At 43.2% G+C, this 18521-nt stretch overlaps 2 protein-coding genes across 16 annotated transcripts in view; one reads left to right on the plus strand and one right to left on the minus strand.

Annotated features, from left to right (window-relative positions):
• The window catches only part of ZC2HC1B (zinc finger C2HC-type containing 1B), a 43785-nt gene extending 29518 nt beyond the window's left edge, over positions 1-14267 (plus strand). The window contains exons 7-10 of the mRNA XM_070376458.1: positions 3379-3463; positions 3960-4015; positions 12617-12771; positions 13398-14267. Of these exons, the coding sequence (XP_070232559.1) occupies positions 3379-3449 (71 nt within the window). The 3' untranslated portion in view covers positions 3450-3463; positions 3960-4015; positions 12617-12771; positions 13398-14267. The remainder of the gene's footprint in view (positions 1-3378; positions 3464-3959; positions 4016-12616; positions 12772-13397) is intronic.
• The window catches only part of PLAGL1 (PLAG1 like zinc finger 1), a 56353-nt gene continuing 43925 nt past the window's right edge, over positions 6094-18521 (minus strand). For 6 of the 15 annotated variants that reach the window (XM_070376803.1, XM_070376804.1, XM_070376797.1 and 3 more), the window contains 2 exons: positions 11984-12464; positions 6094-8479 (listed from right to left, as the gene is read on the minus strand). In XM_070376803.1, coding sequence (XP_070232904.1) covers positions 7252-8479; positions 11984-12135 — 1380 coding nt within the window. In that variant the 5' untranslated portion in view covers positions 12136-12464 and the 3' untranslated portion in view covers positions 6094-7251. Of the gene's footprint in view, positions 8480-11983; positions 12465-12545; positions 12790-18521 lie in introns of those variants that run through there. The other 9 variants (XM_070376811.1, XM_070376809.1, XM_070376810.1 and 6 more) reach the window with 5 other exon arrangements.

Genomic DNA, 18521 nt, shown 5'->3' on the forward strand with positions numbered 1-18521 from the left:
GGTTAGTGTGCTTTTAAATTAGTCACATTTCATTTGAAGCCATTCTGGAGAGAAAGCAGAAGTATATTGAGGGGAAGTGAATTTTCAAAACTGTTTAAGGCTTGGAGAAAAGCCTGAGTACTTTTTACTAATGTAAATAGGCCCATGTATTTATCAGATTCTCATCTACTAGCCATTGTTTTTGATCTGGTCAGTACTAATCTATTTGTAATAAGAGGATCTTTAAAAAACTGTTGGTGGTGGTCTAGCTATCTTTAGGTTGACAATCTGTCGTTTAGGCCACTTGATGTCACTTACCTTCCATGTAAATCCTATTATTGTCTTTCATCTAGCTGGTAGTTAGCCTTCTAAAACCCAGGCTTTCATTCTTTGACTCTCTTGAGTAAAATAAACATTTAGAATCTCCCATTTATAACCCTTTGTTTTAAATTCACAGTGAGGGAAGACGTGTGTTAGGCACAACCTGCAGTCAGTAATCATTATATCTAATGTTTAACAGTGGGATATAAAAGTCTTAAGGGATTACAAGAAAGAGATCTACTTTTCCCAGGAGATTTTATGGAGGAGGTAATGGTCAGAGAGAGAAAGTTTCATAGAGATGGAGGCTTTGGGGATGAGCTAGATTTTAACCAATGGAGAAAAGTTGGGAAGCAACAGAGATATGAAAATAAGAACACAACACATACTCTGGGGGGAAAAATGGTCCATTTGGCCAAAGCGTGGAGAAGAACTGGGATTAAAGTTAGAATGGAAGGCTGGCACTAGAGCAAGGAGGGCCGTAGATGCTCAGCAAGGTGTCCAGACTATGTGTGATTAATGCCGTTGCTGGTGTCACTGCCCTGGACACGTGTCTGAAAAGCTCTTATGATGACCTAGGAACTTTTTGGTTCTACAGACTAAGTTAGCCTGCCAAAATGTCTCTTGAGAAAGGGCATTTTTTAAGAAGTTGCCATGGAAGGAATTAATGCTTACTGTAGAAGATCTTAGAAAATGGAGAGAAGGTATGAAGAGAAAAAAAATCATCCATAATTCCACACCCTGACATGTCTACCGTTAATATTGATACCTCTTTTCACTTTCTCTCTTTATTCGCCGCCTCTTTTGTTTTCTTTTGATCTAAATTATGATCATAGTCCATGTACACATCCTGATTTTTTTTTCCCACAAACTTTGAACATTTCCCTATGGCAAAGAGTTTCTTTAAAAACATAATATCATATGTTTTCAAAGATACATATGATATCACAAAAAGACAATATAATTTGTCTATTTTCCTGATGTTGAATAGGTAGGTTGTCTCTGCTTTTTTGCTGTACCGAATATTTCCCTTCTTCATGGACAGTAGCCCATGCTTAATTGTATGCTCTTCTAAGCTCTTCAAATATGAATCTTCGTTAATCCTTGTTTAATCCTCACAGTAACACAGAGACATACTATTCATAGCCCAGGTTTGCAGGTGAGGAAAGCACAGGTAAGGGAAGCAACTTGCATAAGGAGTTTGTAATAGAAAATGGTAGAGCCAAGCAAATCTTCATCTGCTTTGGGAAAACTGGGTCAAAAAACATTAAGGAGATAATTATATAAATATATACTATTTAGTACATATTATATACTAGTATCTCACAATTGAGCTGGACCGTAAAGAAGGCAGAATGTCAAAGAATTGATGCTTTTGAACTGTGGTACTGGAGAAGACTCTTGAAAGTTCCTTGGACAGCACAGAACTCAAACCAGTCAGTTTTAAGGGAAATCAAAACTGAATACTCATTGGAAGGACTGATGCTGAAGCTCCAGTATTTGCGTCATCTGATGTGAACACCTGACTCATTGGAAGAGTCCCTGATGTGGGGGAAGATTGAGGGCAGAAGGAGAAAAGGGAATCAGAGGATGAGATGGCTGGATGGCATCACCAATGCAGTGGGCATAAACTTGCACAAACTTCAGGAGATGGTGAGGGACAGGGAGGCCTGGTATGCTGCAGTCCATGGGGGTCGCAAAGAGTTGGACACGACTGGGCGACTGAACAACATATACTAGTATATATATTAGGCTTCCCTGGTGGCACAGATGGTAAAGAATCTGCCTGCAATGCAGGAGACCCAGGTTCAATCCCTGAGTTGAGAAGATCCCCTGGAGAAATATGTATATTACTTAGTAGATGTATGTTTAGTAAATTACTTAGAAAAAGATATGGCTCTTCTTTCTCACAAAGATTCTAATGTTCAGATGAGAACTGAGTTTATAACCTAGTCAGCAAATATCTACATGGCTATTTCTCAAGGGATTTGATATATAGATTTATAGGGAAGATACCTCTGGGCAGCAACTTCTCCAGCACCTTTATACAGAGAGACTATGGCCACCATGAGCTGTAGTTCTGGTTTCTGCTTTGGTTTCTGGAGCCAGTGGATTTGATCAAGTTAAGCATCCTGCCTGCACTAGCCTCCCCTTCTTGTGCTTGCGTGCTCAGTTGCTCAGTCATGTTCTACTCTTTGTGACCCCATGGACTGTTGCATGCCAGGCTCCGCTGTCCATGGGATTTTTCAGGCAAGAATATTCCCCTCCTTACCTAATTGTGTAGCAAATGTAATGAGTATTGAAGGGTCAGTTACTGATTCCTTGGAAAAAACAAAGCTTGTAAATCTTCGGGTAATATGATCACTGAGTTCTATCCTGTGTCCTTTGATATTGATTCGCAGTTTCCTGGGGTGGTTTGGTCATTCTTCCTTTGTAAAACACTGATTAGAAAAGAGGCCTCTAGGACAGAGAGTACTATTCTTCCTTCTTTTTTAATGATTTCTCTGAGAATCCTGTTCCATCCCATGTGGTCCAGCACAAACTGTGGCGTGTTATGCCCATAGATTCCTATGTCTCCATTCCTAGCGGTGCTGCTGAACACAGAGGAAAAGAGTCCTGTTTGGGAAATGAGTCCATCAGTGTGTAAATAACCGCTGGGAGGGAAGGCCTTTCATGCTTCCATGAGGTTTATCAAACCCTTTCTAGCATGAGAGCAAGCAAAGAATTTTGTGAAGATATGGAACATTCTCTGGGTACATTTTGAAAGCTGGGGCCATAGTGGGATCAGGTGTTGAGGGTCAATTTGTATAAATGGGGGGTGGTCATTGAGGTGGTGGGCCAACGGGCCTGTCCATGGTTAAGTGAAGGCTTAAGGGTAGAAGACAGAGGGCTTCTAACACAGATTCTGTTTTCCTTATTATCTGGCCCAGGATAGGGATTGAGAACTTGTCTATAGCTCCGAAACAAAAAGGAAGAATAGAGACTTTTGAGTCCAGTGTGAGAATTTCATAATCATCCTTTTTTTCTGTTGTTGCTAATGTTTGCTTTTACATAATAACAAATCTGTTTATGTCTGCAAAGGATCAGCAGTGGACCCTGCTTCTGGAGCAAAACTCAGACAAGGATTTGCTAAATCTTCTAAAAAAGATTAACTCCTAGAGGCCAGGTAAGGGAAAAAAAAATTTAACTTCTACGTGTTGCCAATCGTCTAAATGGGCAAGACAGTTAATGAGCCTTTAAGAGAATGAATCCATAGCAGGCCAAAGAGGAATTTGGGCAAATCCTGATTTGGGTTACTAAAATGTATGCTCTTGAAACTTACTCTTTTGTTAAACATATAGTTTGAAATGATGTTCAGTTTTTGCTTCTCGGATTTGACAGGAAGCAGGAATTCATTTTGTTTCTTGGATTTAACAGGAAAGGGAAATGATTCTTCATTTTGACCAGGAAGGTTACTGCCCTCTCCCTTTTTCTAAACAAAGACAGGTCCCTGAGATTGACACTGAATAGTCACTGTATAGACACTGCTATGAAGCTGGAGAATTCTTGATATTGTGAATTGTTAAAAACAATGAACAATTAAAAGAGGCCTGTATTACTTAACAATCTCAATGTGGGAACAACAAAGCTCCAAAGTAAGTGCCTTCTCTTTCTGCTTTCAGCCTGGTTCCCTCACCGTCCTCGACCTGGATGGTCGTACCCAGGACCTCCACCTAAGGTGAGGGAACCGGAGGCATCTGTTTACACGCCTGCGATTTCTTTGGAGACAGCATGTAGAACAAGTAAAAACTACGTTCAAATTTTCTTATCTACTCCCTTCAAATTTTACCCCTCAAATCATTAAACAATGCATCAACCTGTATGATAGTGCTTGATTTAAAGACTCACTTGAAGCTTTTTTTCCCCTGTGCTATACAGTAGGTTCTGATTAGTTATCTGTTTTATACATACATGCTTAGTGGCTCAGTCATGTCTGACCCTTTGGACTGTAGCCTGCCAGACTCCTCCGTCCATGGGATTCTCCAGGCAAGAAGGGGTTGCCGTTTCCTCTTCTAGGGGATCTTCCTGACCCAGGGATTGAGCCTGCATCTCCTGTGTCTCCTGTATTGCAGGTGGAGTCTTTACCAGCTGAGCCATCGGGGAAGCCTATTTTATGCGCAGTAGTGTATATATGTCGATCCCAATCTCCCAGTTCATCCCATCCCACCATTCCCCTTCCTCTGCTTGGTGTCCATACATTTGTTCTGTATATCTGTGTCTCTATTTCCGCTTTGCAAATAGGTTCATCTGTACTATTTTTCTAGATTCCATATATATGTGTTAAGCTTTTTTTTAAGTGGACACTTTTTAGTCTTTTTAAAGAAAATGTTGCTTTGATATTAGAAACTTTTGGTGAAACAGTCTTTATTACTTCCTAGGAAAATCTTGTTTTTACCTAGTTTATTCTACATAATAGGCATGAAATCTCAGATAAACTTTGATGTTTGCTTCTAATGAACATTAAACTGTCATCAGTAGCTACTCCTGTTTTAAATGTCCATCTGTATGCCGTGTAGAATTGCCTCAAATACACCAGTGTTCTGGGGGAACACTACAGTGAAAACAACAGGTTACAACCTTCCCATCCTGTAGAAAGGATCCTCTAAGTGCACTCAGGCCATCTAGTTACCGTGGCCAACTCGGAAGTCAGCTGTTCTTTACACTTTCAGTTCATGTAGCTCTGTTGGGAGGTGGTGTCTCAACTATTTTTTTCTCTTGATCTTCCTAAGGGTTGGTACACTTTTTTCCTAGAGTTATTTATACTTAATTCATGCCTTTTAATCAGGGAATTTTATTAAGGTCAGGGAACTTTATTTAGGAATAAGCCATTTTTTTCTGTCTAAATAGGAGTACCAGCCTCCAGGTACAGCAAACACATCTGAAAGTATTACAGGCTGTATTTTGGGGACCAGTTGCTATGTTTTATGCTCAGGTGAATCAGGTATGTGTTCTGGAACTGACTGAAGACATGTAAAAGTGTTTGTGGAAGCTTCTATAAATGGAAAATGGAAGCTTTAGCCAGGGTGAGCTGGCTCTCTGTCCCTCTCCACTTGCTCTGAGAGGCTGCCTTCCCTCAGCTAGAGTTAAGAGTGGACATGGGAGCTTAGACAGCCCAGAGTCGTGGAGTCCTACTGACCAGGTAACCTGTGTTCTGTTGTATCATTTCTTTTATGGTCACCAGCTCACTCCTAAGGACTGTGTTGAACCATGGTTTCTCATATTGGGCTAATATGCTGCTTTAACGGGACAAACGAACTCAAGGTTCCCCTTTCTCTACTCACCCCCACCCTATTTAGAGGTCAAGCAAGCAAAAAAGTATTATGGGCCATAATACTTTTTGAAGACATCCCAATAAGAAATAATTTATAATTTGTACTGGAAACTAATGGTAAACACCACTGTAAAACTGGATCATGGTAGCCCAGTATAGATGAAACTTCAGAAGCTAGTATTCTGACCTACACATCAGAAATAAATTACACAGCATTCTGGAAGAATTCACAATGTCATACAGTAAGTTTAGAAATAAGTTCTTTGGTCTGTGAATTTAATGAAGCATACAAGCTTCAACCTTCAACAAAATTATTGTTTTAAAAAGAGAGTTTCTAACCGATCCTGAATAGAGGTCAGAATAGTTGTTTCTGTTGGGGTTGTGATGACCAGGGGGAGCATGACGGAGCAGGCCGAGGAGCTGAAGTGTTTTCCATCTGTGTGGAGAATGGGGAGTGTGGCTGTATATAAAAATGACTCAAGTCATTTGCTGAATCTGTACTTTATTTATTATATGTAAGATATATCTTCATATTGAAAGCCTCTAAACACAAAAGACAGAGGAGCTTTAAAAAAAGAAGGTTAGGTTTTACAGTTTAAAAACTCATTAAGATACCAAATTCCAGAGATAGATTATAGTTACATTGTAAAATGCTATATGTTTTATGCTATATGTTTTGAATATAATATTGACTTAAATGATGAATTTTAAAATGCATTTACTTATTGGTGATTAAAAATACTTAAGCAGAGTAGTATTTTAAGCCAGACAGAGCAGAGCAAAAGAAATTCTTGCTTAATAGATAGATATATATATATACTTTAAAATTCCAGTAATATTCTTAAATTCCTGTTAAAAATATAATCAGTATTAAAGTCAGTAAAATGCTTATTTTGACTGACGCCTGGATTATTTTACCACTTAACCTGGTTACACAGTGATTTTTTTTTTTTTTCTGTCAGATATAACTGACAGTTTAGTCTTTAAGATAAATGAAGTGATAACTCACATTGTAGCATCCTGTGGAAAATATTCAAACTACATTTAAAATGCTTTAAAATGAAGACGTCTATTATTCCACAAGAAATTGTTTCTGTAAAACTACAGGTTGGCTATGGCAATAGTAACTAAACTACATCCAACCCTGAAGGTAGAAAAATCCCTGAAAAGAAATACACAGCCTGGTGATAATATGCGATATAAAGATTACTTTCTTATGTTAAAAATCCTCCCATTTTGGAAAAATCCAAACCTTCCACAGTTCCCTTACTAGGCAGTGCCACATAAAGTTACTTAGCTAACATTATTATGAGCATGGCTTACGATTAAGTTGATAAACACCACTATATAGCTACATCAATATATAGCAGCCCTCTTATGGATGTCGGTTATGATAATAGTTGCAGTTCCATTGAAGAATACTTGCTTATTAAATTTGGTACAAAGCATGAACACTCAGGACAGATTGGCACAATACATGCAGTTCAAGAACTCTCTTCTCTCAAGCCAGTCATCACTGAATAAGCCATATTCCAGTCCTGCTTCCTAAATCTTTCCTTGTATTATCATAGCTGATGTTTAAAATGCTTCTCAAAATATCTTTCAGAGTAAGAAAAGTATGCTTAAAAAAAAACAAAAACCATTCATCTGAATGCATGGTGGAAATGAGGCAGGATAGCCGAACCAGTGCCAGCTGGGAAAACGTGGGGGATGGGTGGCAGGGGGAGCTGGCCCAGGCTCATAGTGCTCATGGCTAGTGAGGGGTCTTGGGGCTGCTGCCCCAGACAGCCCAGCCTATGCGGCAGAGATTCCCCAGCCCCCAGGGCAAGACCACTACTCCCAAAGGCATTCTGGGTAGCAGGAGGCAGCTGCCAGAAGCCCAACAGAGGGGAGAGGTCCAGAGAGGCAGGTAATATGTTCACAGCATCTGCAGCTAGCTCTTTGGGCAGGTTTACTTTACCTGCACCTCCCTTAGCCAGGTCAAAGCCTGCATTGAGCTTGTGAGGTGACTGAGGCTCTTGCAGAGGCAAGTCCTCAAGCAAATTGGCACTGCAAAATCCTTTAGTATCTGTTTTGAGGGGCAGGCCTGCCAGTGGGGCGTATGAGGTAGAACCAGCGCTGTACTTGTGATTCTGGAGGGGTGCCGGGGGAGAGCTGGGGGTGGCCATGGGGTGGAGGGGAGCCAGGAGCTCTGACAGCACTGATATAGGCTGGGGGGCCTGCTCCAAGGCATTGAGGGTGTGTACCTCAGCTGGCAGGCTACCCGCAAGCCCATTCTGTGTAGGGGCCCCTATCGGAAAAGGAGACAGTGGGGCAGCCTTCAGTTGGAACTGGGGAGAGAGAGCGTGGAGAGTATTCAGAAGGTCTCCAGCCTGCAGGCTCTCCTTCATCAGCTCCTGTGGGTGGGTCTTCTTGGTGTGACGCGTGAGGTGGTCTTTGCGCCCGAATCTCTGGGCACAGAACTGACACAGGAAGTCCTTGCAGCCTGTGTGGACCACCAGGTGGCGCCGCACATCCTTCCGGGTGTAGAAGCATCTGTCGCAGTGGTCGCACTGGTGCTTCTTCTCCTTGGTTCCAGTCGAGGGCTTCTCTTCGGCGTGGGCTTTGAGGTGGTCGAGCAGCACCTCAGTGCTCCCCAGCTCCAGGGCACAGACCCCACAGGTGAGGTCGCCACTGCTGGCCGCGTGGAGGGCCAGGTGCCTCTTGTAGCCCAGCATGGTGTGGTACTTCTTCCCACACTCCTCGCACCCAAAGGCCATTTTGTTGGGGTCGTGCGTTTGGAGGTGGTTCTTCAGGTGGTCTTTCCGGTTGAAAGTCTTCTCACAGTAAGCACACCGGTGAGATTTCTGGGGTGAATGTGTAGCCATATGCCTAGGGACAGATGGAAAAAATGCACAACAGACACAGTTTTTTTAAGAGCCAAAGAAACATATAGAAACAATATTAAAATGTTAGTAGTTTTCTCCAGGTGGTGGTATATACATTTTAGTTGTTAAAATACTTTTCTGTGTTTTCCAGATTTCTACACATAAACTTTATAATAAAAGAACAGTACTACATGATGCGATGCAGCCGCCACACCTGTAAAGAACATGCATTGAGAACGGATTTCCTCATCTATACACAGATTTCTAAACACAAGTATATACAAGTATTTTAAAATATATGATCATGAAGAAATAGTTTCAGGAAGAGTTTAAATGACTATTCTATACTCTTAAAATTTCTGAATTTCCAAAAATGATCCAGTTTGCCTTCTACACAGAACTCTACAGCGCCCCCCCCCCCACCCCACTGTTACTGTTTCTAGTACAATCTCTGCTTTATCTTGATAGAAAGTTCAGGCCTTAGACATAATGCTAAAAAGACTATCCTTAACGTCAGAGACAGTGTCTATTATGTATTATGGACCCAGAATGGCAACCCCACCACGTGTTCTCTGAGCTTCACCCACATGCCTCCCAGCAGAACGTTACAGTGAGGTCTTAAGTTTCTGCTATTTAATACCTTCCAGTGAGCTCTCATGTCAGATGCATGAAGCCCCTGTCTCCATTTCTTTAAGAGCCCCCTTAGACGCTTCCAACTCACTTCCTAAAGGTCACTGGTAATTTCACTGGCAAAACTCAGAAGGACTTTCTCTAGAAGCACCAAGCTGCTGCCCCTGGACACAGAGAGGGAACCAGACACCAACTGCGCACAAACAACGCTGAGCAACAGGGGCCAGCGCAATAGCTCTTTGGGGTCTGAGGTGATGCTGGTCTCTCTGAGTTCCAAGACATTCACAGGTTGCAGAAAGGGTTTCTCAAGCTGGCTAGAGGGCAAATAACAAACTCGGCATTTAAACAATTTTCTCTCTGGGCCAGCACTAGCGTTCAGGAACCTAAAGTTCTGTGATAGATCTTGCCCCTCCTTTTTCCTCTGTAGAGGATTGTTATCTGATTAGCTCTCATTTATCAGCCATGTGTAGATCAATGCCAAGTGAGCAGCTCTGGACTTCGTATTTCCTGTCCTGTGAGAAAGGTTCAGGGGGACACAAGTCACACCTGAGCAGTAATACCACTTGTCACATTACATCCCACGAGCTTCCAACCCCTGTTTTTTTTTTACTTTTCCCTTTGCCTGGCATCCAGTTCTTCTCCATGTAATTTACTCCTCACTTGCTCACGCAACAATCCCAGTCTAGAACATGACCACCTTAGAGCTAGAATGACTGCCACGTCTTGCTGCCCTCCCTAACTTCTCTTCTCACCTCACAGCCCAGGAAACCACCACTTCCGGTCTGTCCTGTAGTTTCCAAACCACCACCATCTTTGGGTGTCACCTGGGCCACGTCAATGAGCTTAGAATGCTTCCAGGTTAACTGCTGACCCTGGGACTTCCATCTGCCTTGCCAAATCGTCTGTTCCTGCCTTTGGCTGTCTAACTGCTTTCATCCTTCGCTATATTAGGTCCCATGTGCTCTTTTCTAGTTAAGCAAGTCAGTTACTTTCTTCTTCAACCTTTGATTATGAAATGGAACTTTTATGTGGCAACTGAGACACAGGATGGAATGCTACATTTTTTTTTTTTTAAGGCATCCTGCCCTCTTCCCTCCCTTTATTAGATCACTGCTTCAGGCCAGAGGGGCAAGACATGCTGGTGGCTATGGAAGGGAAGGCCATCCTTGCAGAAAGTACACTGCTTCCCTTTTTTGCCTCTCTTCACACCCTTAGCTGAAGAAGTTGTTTCCCTTGCTCAGAACTACCAGCTCCTAAATATTGCTTAAGACATCTCCTTCAGTGCGGTTTACCACAGTAATCCCACCTAATTCCTGTCATTCCAGTAATCTGTCGGCGCCACTGTCTGTTCCAAATATTTATCTCCTATATGTATTTTGGTCTTTACCCACAGTTATAATATCCTCACTGTGGCTTAACTGCAGCTAACCCTGCCTTTGGTGTTCGGGTAAGGATAATTACTGTGTACACGTAAGAAGCATGCTGCAAAACAGGAAGCCTTTGCAACAAAACTGGTGGATACAGTAGGCACTCAATACTTATATTTATGGCAACTAGAGATTGGCCGATGTACAGAACACATTTGAATTTTAAGCACTCGTAGGCTTATTTGAGCAAATCAGCTTATCAGTGATCTATAACAGGGCTATTCATAAGGGCCAGGAACATAACTTCTTTCTCTAACTCTCCCCAGTGCCTTCCACCAGGAGCACTCCCAAATTTGATCATAAGGTGGCCTGTGCTCATAGCATACTCAGATGGAAATTGTCTCTCACTCAATTCTCACCTTCACTTATGCACTTAATCTGCTGGTCTGAAAGTTACAGTTCATTACATGAAGACTAGAGGCATTTCCCTTAAGCAGGTATCCAGACAGGCATGCGTTCATGGGAGCTCTGTGTGTACAGCTCTGAGTGTACGGCACACACAGCACACGCACAGCATTCACTGTCGATCAGCCTACCGTGCACCATACTCATTATGAGTGTATTTTGAGTACTGTCTTTCTATGATATAAAAATCCTTTACAGGCAGAAACTACATCTCATATACCATTTCTCTCATGGAAGTACGACGATCAAGAAATAATTCAGACTAAACGTTACTATTTTTAAAAAAGGACCTATCTCCACAAAGTAGTTTTTACCCTTTGTTGAATCCTTCCCTTCCATCCTCACTCCATATTTCATATCTGGACTGTTACAACAGATTGTACATCAATCTACTTGCTTCTTCCCTCTTCTCCAAATTACTGCCAGAGCCATCTTTCTAACATCCTGATCAAATCATGTTGTTCAGTTCCTACACTCCTCAGAAGAAAACAAGCCTTTTAGGACAGTAGACACGGCCTGTTCTGAGCGGCTACCCTCTTGCCTCGAGGTTGGGCCTCACCCCGATCCTCTTCCAGCACGCGCCTCTATCCACATGTGCTTCCAGGCCACGGCTTAGGGCTTTCCCAGAACCTCCTCTCTGTCCACCTCCCATTCGTTCTTCTTATCACAGCTAAAGACCACCACTCTGACGAGCCTCCCCAGGTCTCACCAAGCAGTGGAGAACAACTTCCACCACTTCCACAGCTCTGTGATTAAAGCCCTTGGATTACATTTTAATGGTGTTTCCATGACTATCTCCCCAGCCATAGGTCTTCTCATCTTTCTGTTCTTAGGCCTGGCCTATTGTAGGCACACAAGACATACTTGTTGAAAAAGTGAACTGAACACCGCAGAGCACAACTGTCGTATAGAAACTATAGTAATCGCTGGAGATACAGCCTTAAAGGCTAAAGGGCATCCGCTTTCCCTGCAGTGTTCGGTCTGAGGGCTAGCAAAGCCTTTGAAAGGTATGTGGAAAAGCACATACCTTTTCTGAAGCCTCTCACCTCATTAATTTATATCTGGAAATGAAGGCTTTGCCACAGTCTGGCTGCAAGCACTTGTAAGGTCGCTCCCTGGAGTGGGAATAACTGTGGATAGTGAACTTCTCCAGGGTGAGGAACATCTTGCCACATAACTGGCAGGGGTAGGTAGCCATGGGTTTTGTCTCTCACACTTTCCTTTTCAGATGCGCTGACCAAATGCTGTGCCATTTAAGTGCAAATAGAAGGATGGGACTGTGCTGAGCACATCAGCAGAGCCCCAGCAGCCGACCGCCAGGCCCAGGGGGAGGCAGCGTTGTGGTGCCCGACCTGGATCTACCCAGACATGGGCCTCTCGGTTACCACTATCTCTGCTTTCTGCATCCTACATCCCAGTTTCCACGAGGTCTCAGGCTGAGAGGAGCAAGTCTGAGGCACAGATGATGTTCCCGAGCAGAAAGGCAGACTGCATCACTAGAGCTGGGGCACGTCCTGGGTCACCAGACTGTGGAGAGAAGAGGAACAGTTTCTGCGCATTAGCCGTCGGCAAACCACGCTTCTCGTCCACCCGTTCAGCATCGACTACCTGGACTCAACGTGTTCCTTTAAATGGCTCTAATGTGGCACACCTCTCCATCTTCCCCTGTGCTTTAACAGGTCCTTCTGCATATGGATGCACCTGTCTGTGCTTCTTCAAAGTGGCAGGAGTCAACTGCATAGTGTTCAGATGGCGGATGAAGCACACTTTCCCTTGTGATAGAGACAGCTATTTCCACAGACTTGGTATCATCTACTTCAAGCCATGATTTCAGGTCAGTATGAAGTTCAGTCTGCCAATTCAAAGGGGGAAAATAAAACACACACACACACCCCCAAGTGTGCTTGAGTGTCTTACTGGTACAGAAAAGAGAAGCATCCTTGCTTATTCAAACCATTGGCTATTTCTCGTCACTCACTGTTGGCAGAACATTAGTTGTTTATCACACCTGTTTAAACTTCCAGGGGATGAGACGAAATCATTTGTATATATCTAAGTTGATTTGTTTGTGAGGTTACCGTGCAGAAGGACTCAAGTCTACGGCGTAAACAAAGTGAGAATAGAGCTAGTTTCATTCACTGAGGTGTTGCCTTTGAAGGGGAGACGAGATTCACACAAAGACAAGAGTGATGACGGCTGGGGCACAGCTCAGCACATTCTGGTATGCAGGCACCATCTTCCAGGAAACCATCCACTCCTCTTTTTCCCTTTAGTCTGTGGGAACGCTTCCTCATTCCCCAGCCCTGCCCGGCAGGGGTGGCGGGCGGGGGGAGCTACCTGCTGGAAGGCCACTCCTAGGAGACGGGCTTGCCGCCTTAGCCTGTCTGCAATCCCAGTTCTTACCATCCTTGCAACCCAGGCAGATCACCCAAGTCCAGGCTTTTCTTTTTCTGCCAACAGACCCATCACTTGGGAGCCTTAAGAGTCCAAAACAGCAACATGAACACAGCATCAACAACAACACAGGAAAAGCCTGGCGACCTAGAACCCCGTGCTATTCTAGCGAAAGAGAATTCTCACGCAACGGATGTTAACCTTTCAAGTGCCGATACTTAAAAAAAAAGCATACTGTCTGCTAACATTAAACACACTGGAGTAATGTCTGCACACAGGCCAGCCTTTTCTGAACTTTGTCAAGTGAGCAGGGCATGTGTGTGAACCTGACCAATCTCGGCAGGCCTTCGAGGCGTCTAGTCCCTGCAGTCATTCATTTATTGCCAACTCTTTTAGAGCTGCTCTTTACTGTTCAGTTAATTTTTACTTACCTCTGGAGTTATTTTCAGATCAGAAAGCTGGAGTCTAGCTAGATGAAGTTTTACTACAGTAAAAGTTTACTATAGTAAAAAGTTCAAGCATCTTTATATCAGCACGTAGACAAACACACATTCCTTTTCTAAGGGGCAAAAACTGCAGGCACCTTTTCGTATTCCTCATCAACTAGCTCAGATGTTTTTCATGTCTGGTCAGAGTTCACAAGGAGCCGACACCGGGCAGATACCCCTCGCTGTCCTGCCCCACCTGCCTGGAACCTTCAGAGCTGACGTGTGCACTTTGACCTGAAGCTTCAAGCACTGATCCAAAGCTGGGGACACCGGCGTTCTCAGCCAGCACCTTGGCACCAAGCCTCCTTTCTGATGGCAGCACACAGAGACTCCTCTGGGACCAAGTATGATCTGAACTGAACCCCTGTCCCGGCCCCGTCCAAGCCCCTCTCCTCCAACTCCCCGTTCCCTCACCGTGCGCTAGTTCACCCCATGGCCCAGCCTCCAGGCATCCCAAGCACCCTGGCCACAGACAAAGTAATTCCTTCCAGGAATTCTATCCTGTGTGGCCGAGTTTCTGCTGCCAGGATTCATGGTGTGTCCTACTTCTCCATCCAGCCTGAGTCTGGCCATAACACTGGCCCAGCCATAAAAGGCACAGAATTTATCATCATCATTAAATATACTCATTCATTTGAGATTGCTGTGTTTTCCAGGTCTATTTTAAGAGATTAAAATGTATACACAATATGAAGCTTGAAATTCATTTTTTTTTCTTGTTCTCTTTATAGCTGAACTCAAAATAGCATTAGTCACTTAAGAGAAGGAGCTGGTCTGGTGGTGAGATTTTATATTTTCTCATCTACACTAACCCTCTGCATATATACTCTAAAGTGATTCTCCCCAACTCCTGCATTTATGAGAAATGACCAGTGTCCAACAGAACTTTCTGTGATGGAAATGAATGGCTACTGAACACTCAAATGTGATGCTGAGAAACTGACGTTGTCATTTAAGTACCCACACAAAGCTAGTGGCTGCTGTGCTGGAAAACAGGAGCCACAAGGGGTGAAGGTGAAGCTGACACTTTCCTCAGACACAACTAGGCTCTGATTCGCCCTCATGCATTCCCCTGAAGCACAGAAAGTGTATATCCAGCTCCAGTCATTTATGAATATAGTAGACAGACTCCCTGGTTCAAATTCCAGCTCATCCATTTGTTAGCGCCTAAGTTTCAGCTTCCTCATTTGTAATATTTACATGATGCATGTAAATGAGCCAGTGGGGACAACCAACTGAAGCAAGATGAATCTTGAAAGCACTCTGTAATCTAAAAACACACCATACAAATATATGGTAGTATTTATAAACACTGGGATTAAAAGTAGAAACCATCAGCTGCAAACTGGCACACAGTTTGAACCACTCAGCTATGGATGTAATGGAAAAGAGACACACGTCCTCTCCCCACATATACTTTATCATCCGTTACTCATAGTTGGAGGAGCCAGAAGCCGTGCTCAAGACACACAGGACATATGAAGCTGCAAGTAGAAAGTTGCCTGAGGTCTTTGTTTCTCAACAGATACCAATGTCTGCTCACCAACACACCAAGAATAAAAAGGAAAAATCAGATTTTTTCAATTAAAGAAAAAGTACCTGCCCATTAGCATTGAATAAAGCTTCCCAAATCCACCTTCTAGTTACTTCCCTAGATTCAAAAGTCCAACAAGTTGTAGACGTCACTACATTTCCCTCGGACCTTCAAAGATGGTTGGGTGTACAATCAAGGCATTTTAGACATGACTATACTGTATTTAAATGTGAGACATTTCCTCCAACTCTTCCCCTGTTAAACTTGCAGAGAACAACATAACATTAAGTCACATAAACATTTTTACACTTATTTAACTTATTGCATTAATGTCTTTGCCCAAGACTTTTCTTAGCTTTTTGAGTTTTAGGTCTCTGTGTTAAATACACCCAGTCCAACCCTACGTGCAAAATTGGTCCTCAAACGTTGAACTCAATTACTTTATTACAGTAAGCATTCCTTAGTTTCTTCAGGAAGGCTTTTTATTAAATGATGTATTCAAATTCACTAGTAGTTATAACATTTCATTCACCATAACTGTGTAATTCATTAATATGGATCTTCAAATATAAATACTTGCACTGTTTTCATGATATAATCACAAACTTCTATAAACATAGCCTTTCTCAGCAGATTATAAATTCACTGTGGCTGAGGATCAAAGCTCAGCTATTTTTAAAAAATAAGCTGTGTGGATAATACAACATCTCCCATCACCATGTACTTGATCAGTACTGGCTGGCTGCTGCCGATTCCAATCTTTCCTTGAAACCTGATGAGCTCTGGCCACACCCTTGAAACAGACTTGTGATGAACTTTCTATTATTTGGCCAACTGCCAACAATCCTAAACAGAGAACTAACAAAGGGATGGTCCCAATGATCATCAGTCTGCCCTGTGACCTGACATACAGATTGAATTTGAGTCTTAAATATGGTAATATTTCAGCACCTGTCACCCTGGAAAGAGAGTAAGTCTTCCCCCAAAACAACTCAGGACATAATTTTCAATCCCCTTGATTCTAAAAATACTGAGTGAGTGATACAGATCTGCCCGTATGCCAAAGAAGGCTTGTGCCATCTGCTTCATTCTGTTCGTGCTGATTATTTTGGGGATGAGAGAGGATCAGATTGGAATAAGAACATATATATATGGCAACAGCCAGGAAGGACTGTGTTCCCTGAGGGCTGGTGGTATACGGCGGTGGAGGGAGAGGTCAGAGCACAAGTGGAGTTCCAGGACGTCCCCAGTGCTGCGTAACACAATCAGCTAATGGGGGACAAATGTTTTACAACATTCTTAAAATAAACTATGACTTCTGGCTTCTATTTCCATTGTCCCCAGTGACACAATGCAAGGCCCATTTCTGGGAGGAAATTGAATTTCCATTTTTAGTCTTCCAACATGGGTACTCTTAAGTTTGTTTTTTTTTTTTTTTTTTGACTCCATTCATCACTACTCCTTGTGGATAAGAAGGTTCTATTCTAAACATTTCTTTTCCACTCATACTCCTGAAACCTAGGATGGCTTTTATATAAATGTGTTAAGGTCAGTTTTAAAAGTTCTGTTTCTTCTTATACTCACACAATATGAAACAGCCAATCGTGGAGCAGGGCAGGTGGAAATTCCCTGTTTATTTGGCTCCAGGAGGCTTCTAGAGAGGTGCTGCCCTCCATATTTGAAGGACTCTAGTAGCAAGTCTCTACCATGAAAAAGCCATCCAGAAACATCAGCAGGAGGAAGAAGAGTCTCAGAACCTCCAGGTGGCTGCTGCTGCTAATTTTCTATTATGCACAAGCACTGTGACATGTGATAGGTCTTGTACCCGAGCAAGTAGATGCCAGAAGAGTTGGGGCTCATTACATGTCTAATCAGTAAAGGGGAGCTCCCAGGGCTGGACTCATAACTTGGCTGAGGATTATAGATGCGAGGCCTGTTGAGTCCCCTACCAGATGGCTGTGGCTGGGTTTTCAGCCTTCACTTAGAACAGAGGTTTTTAAGTGGGGTCCATGGCAGAGTTTCCAGGGCCCATGACTGAATTCTCCAAAATTCTGTGGAAAATTTGGAGGCATATGTATTGCAGTTCTTGCAAGGAGAGGGACCACAGCTATCTTCAGATTTTCTAAGGGATTCTAGATTTAAACAGATTAAAGGACACTGACTTAGATGACAAGAGAGAAAAATCCCTCTTTGTGCCATCAGTTCAGTTTGACTCTTCACAAAGTCACTGACAATTCTTAAGCCACAGGCCATATATTTTATGCCTCAATCACTGCATTTTATCAGGTGAAGGTTAAAAAAAAGGAGGTGAGGGAAGAGCACTACAATAATGTTCTTTGGAAATTCAAGCAATAAACAATTTGTACAAATTTCATTTCAAATAGGGGTACAGATGATAATATAATAGGTCCTATCATGTAAGACAGGCCTACCTTTTGACTAGAGGGCAGAATGCCTTCCAAATCACAGGGATTCATTTGTCAGCATCTTTAAAAATCTTTTACTAAAGTGTGTATGCGTGAGCACATCCTCAATAAAGTACTAACAGACCATCATTAAAATCCACAACACCTGAGTTGACATACCACTTGGAAGAAGCTTCCTGGGTAGGTTGCATTCTAGGTTGGACCCTCAAAGCCTGTCACCCCACCACGTCTGCAGACGTCTGCCCCACAGTGGCCAAAAGGCAACTGAGGCTGCAGATCAACCCACTGGCTATTTGCTTAACATGCTCAACATCACTCATGCTTCTGTCTTTTCCACACCATGCCCCTTCCTGGACTGTCCTGCCACCCAGGATCTACCTGGCCAACTCCTGCTTCCCTCGTCATTCCCGGGCAGAGGAATGAGCATCTCTTCCACATGGTGAGATGGTGAAATGGGGAGACCACTGAGGAAGCGATTACCAAAGTCCAGGTGAGCCCACAGGGAATTCGGGCTAAGGGGGCCATGGTGGAGGTGCTGAGCATGGAAAACCCAGGCTCAGAAGGGAGGACTGGTTTGGTGAGAAACTACTTCCACAGAGGGTTCCTCTGTGTTCCCTCCAGAACTATTCAATGCCGGGTACACATATCCACTTTAAACGTGTGAGACAATCTGCTCTTGGTGGCGGGAGGCACTGGCTCTTGCCCCCTTCCACCCCTGCCCGTGCTGCTGTGGGGAGTGCCA

Source organism: Bos mutus, chromosome 9 (assembly GCF_027580195.1).
Source record: "Bos mutus isolate GX-2022 chromosome 9, NWIPB_WYAK_1.1, whole genome shotgun sequence".
In the NCBI taxonomy this organism is placed as follows: domain Eukaryota; kingdom Metazoa; phylum Chordata; class Mammalia; order Artiodactyla; family Bovidae; genus Bos; species Bos mutus.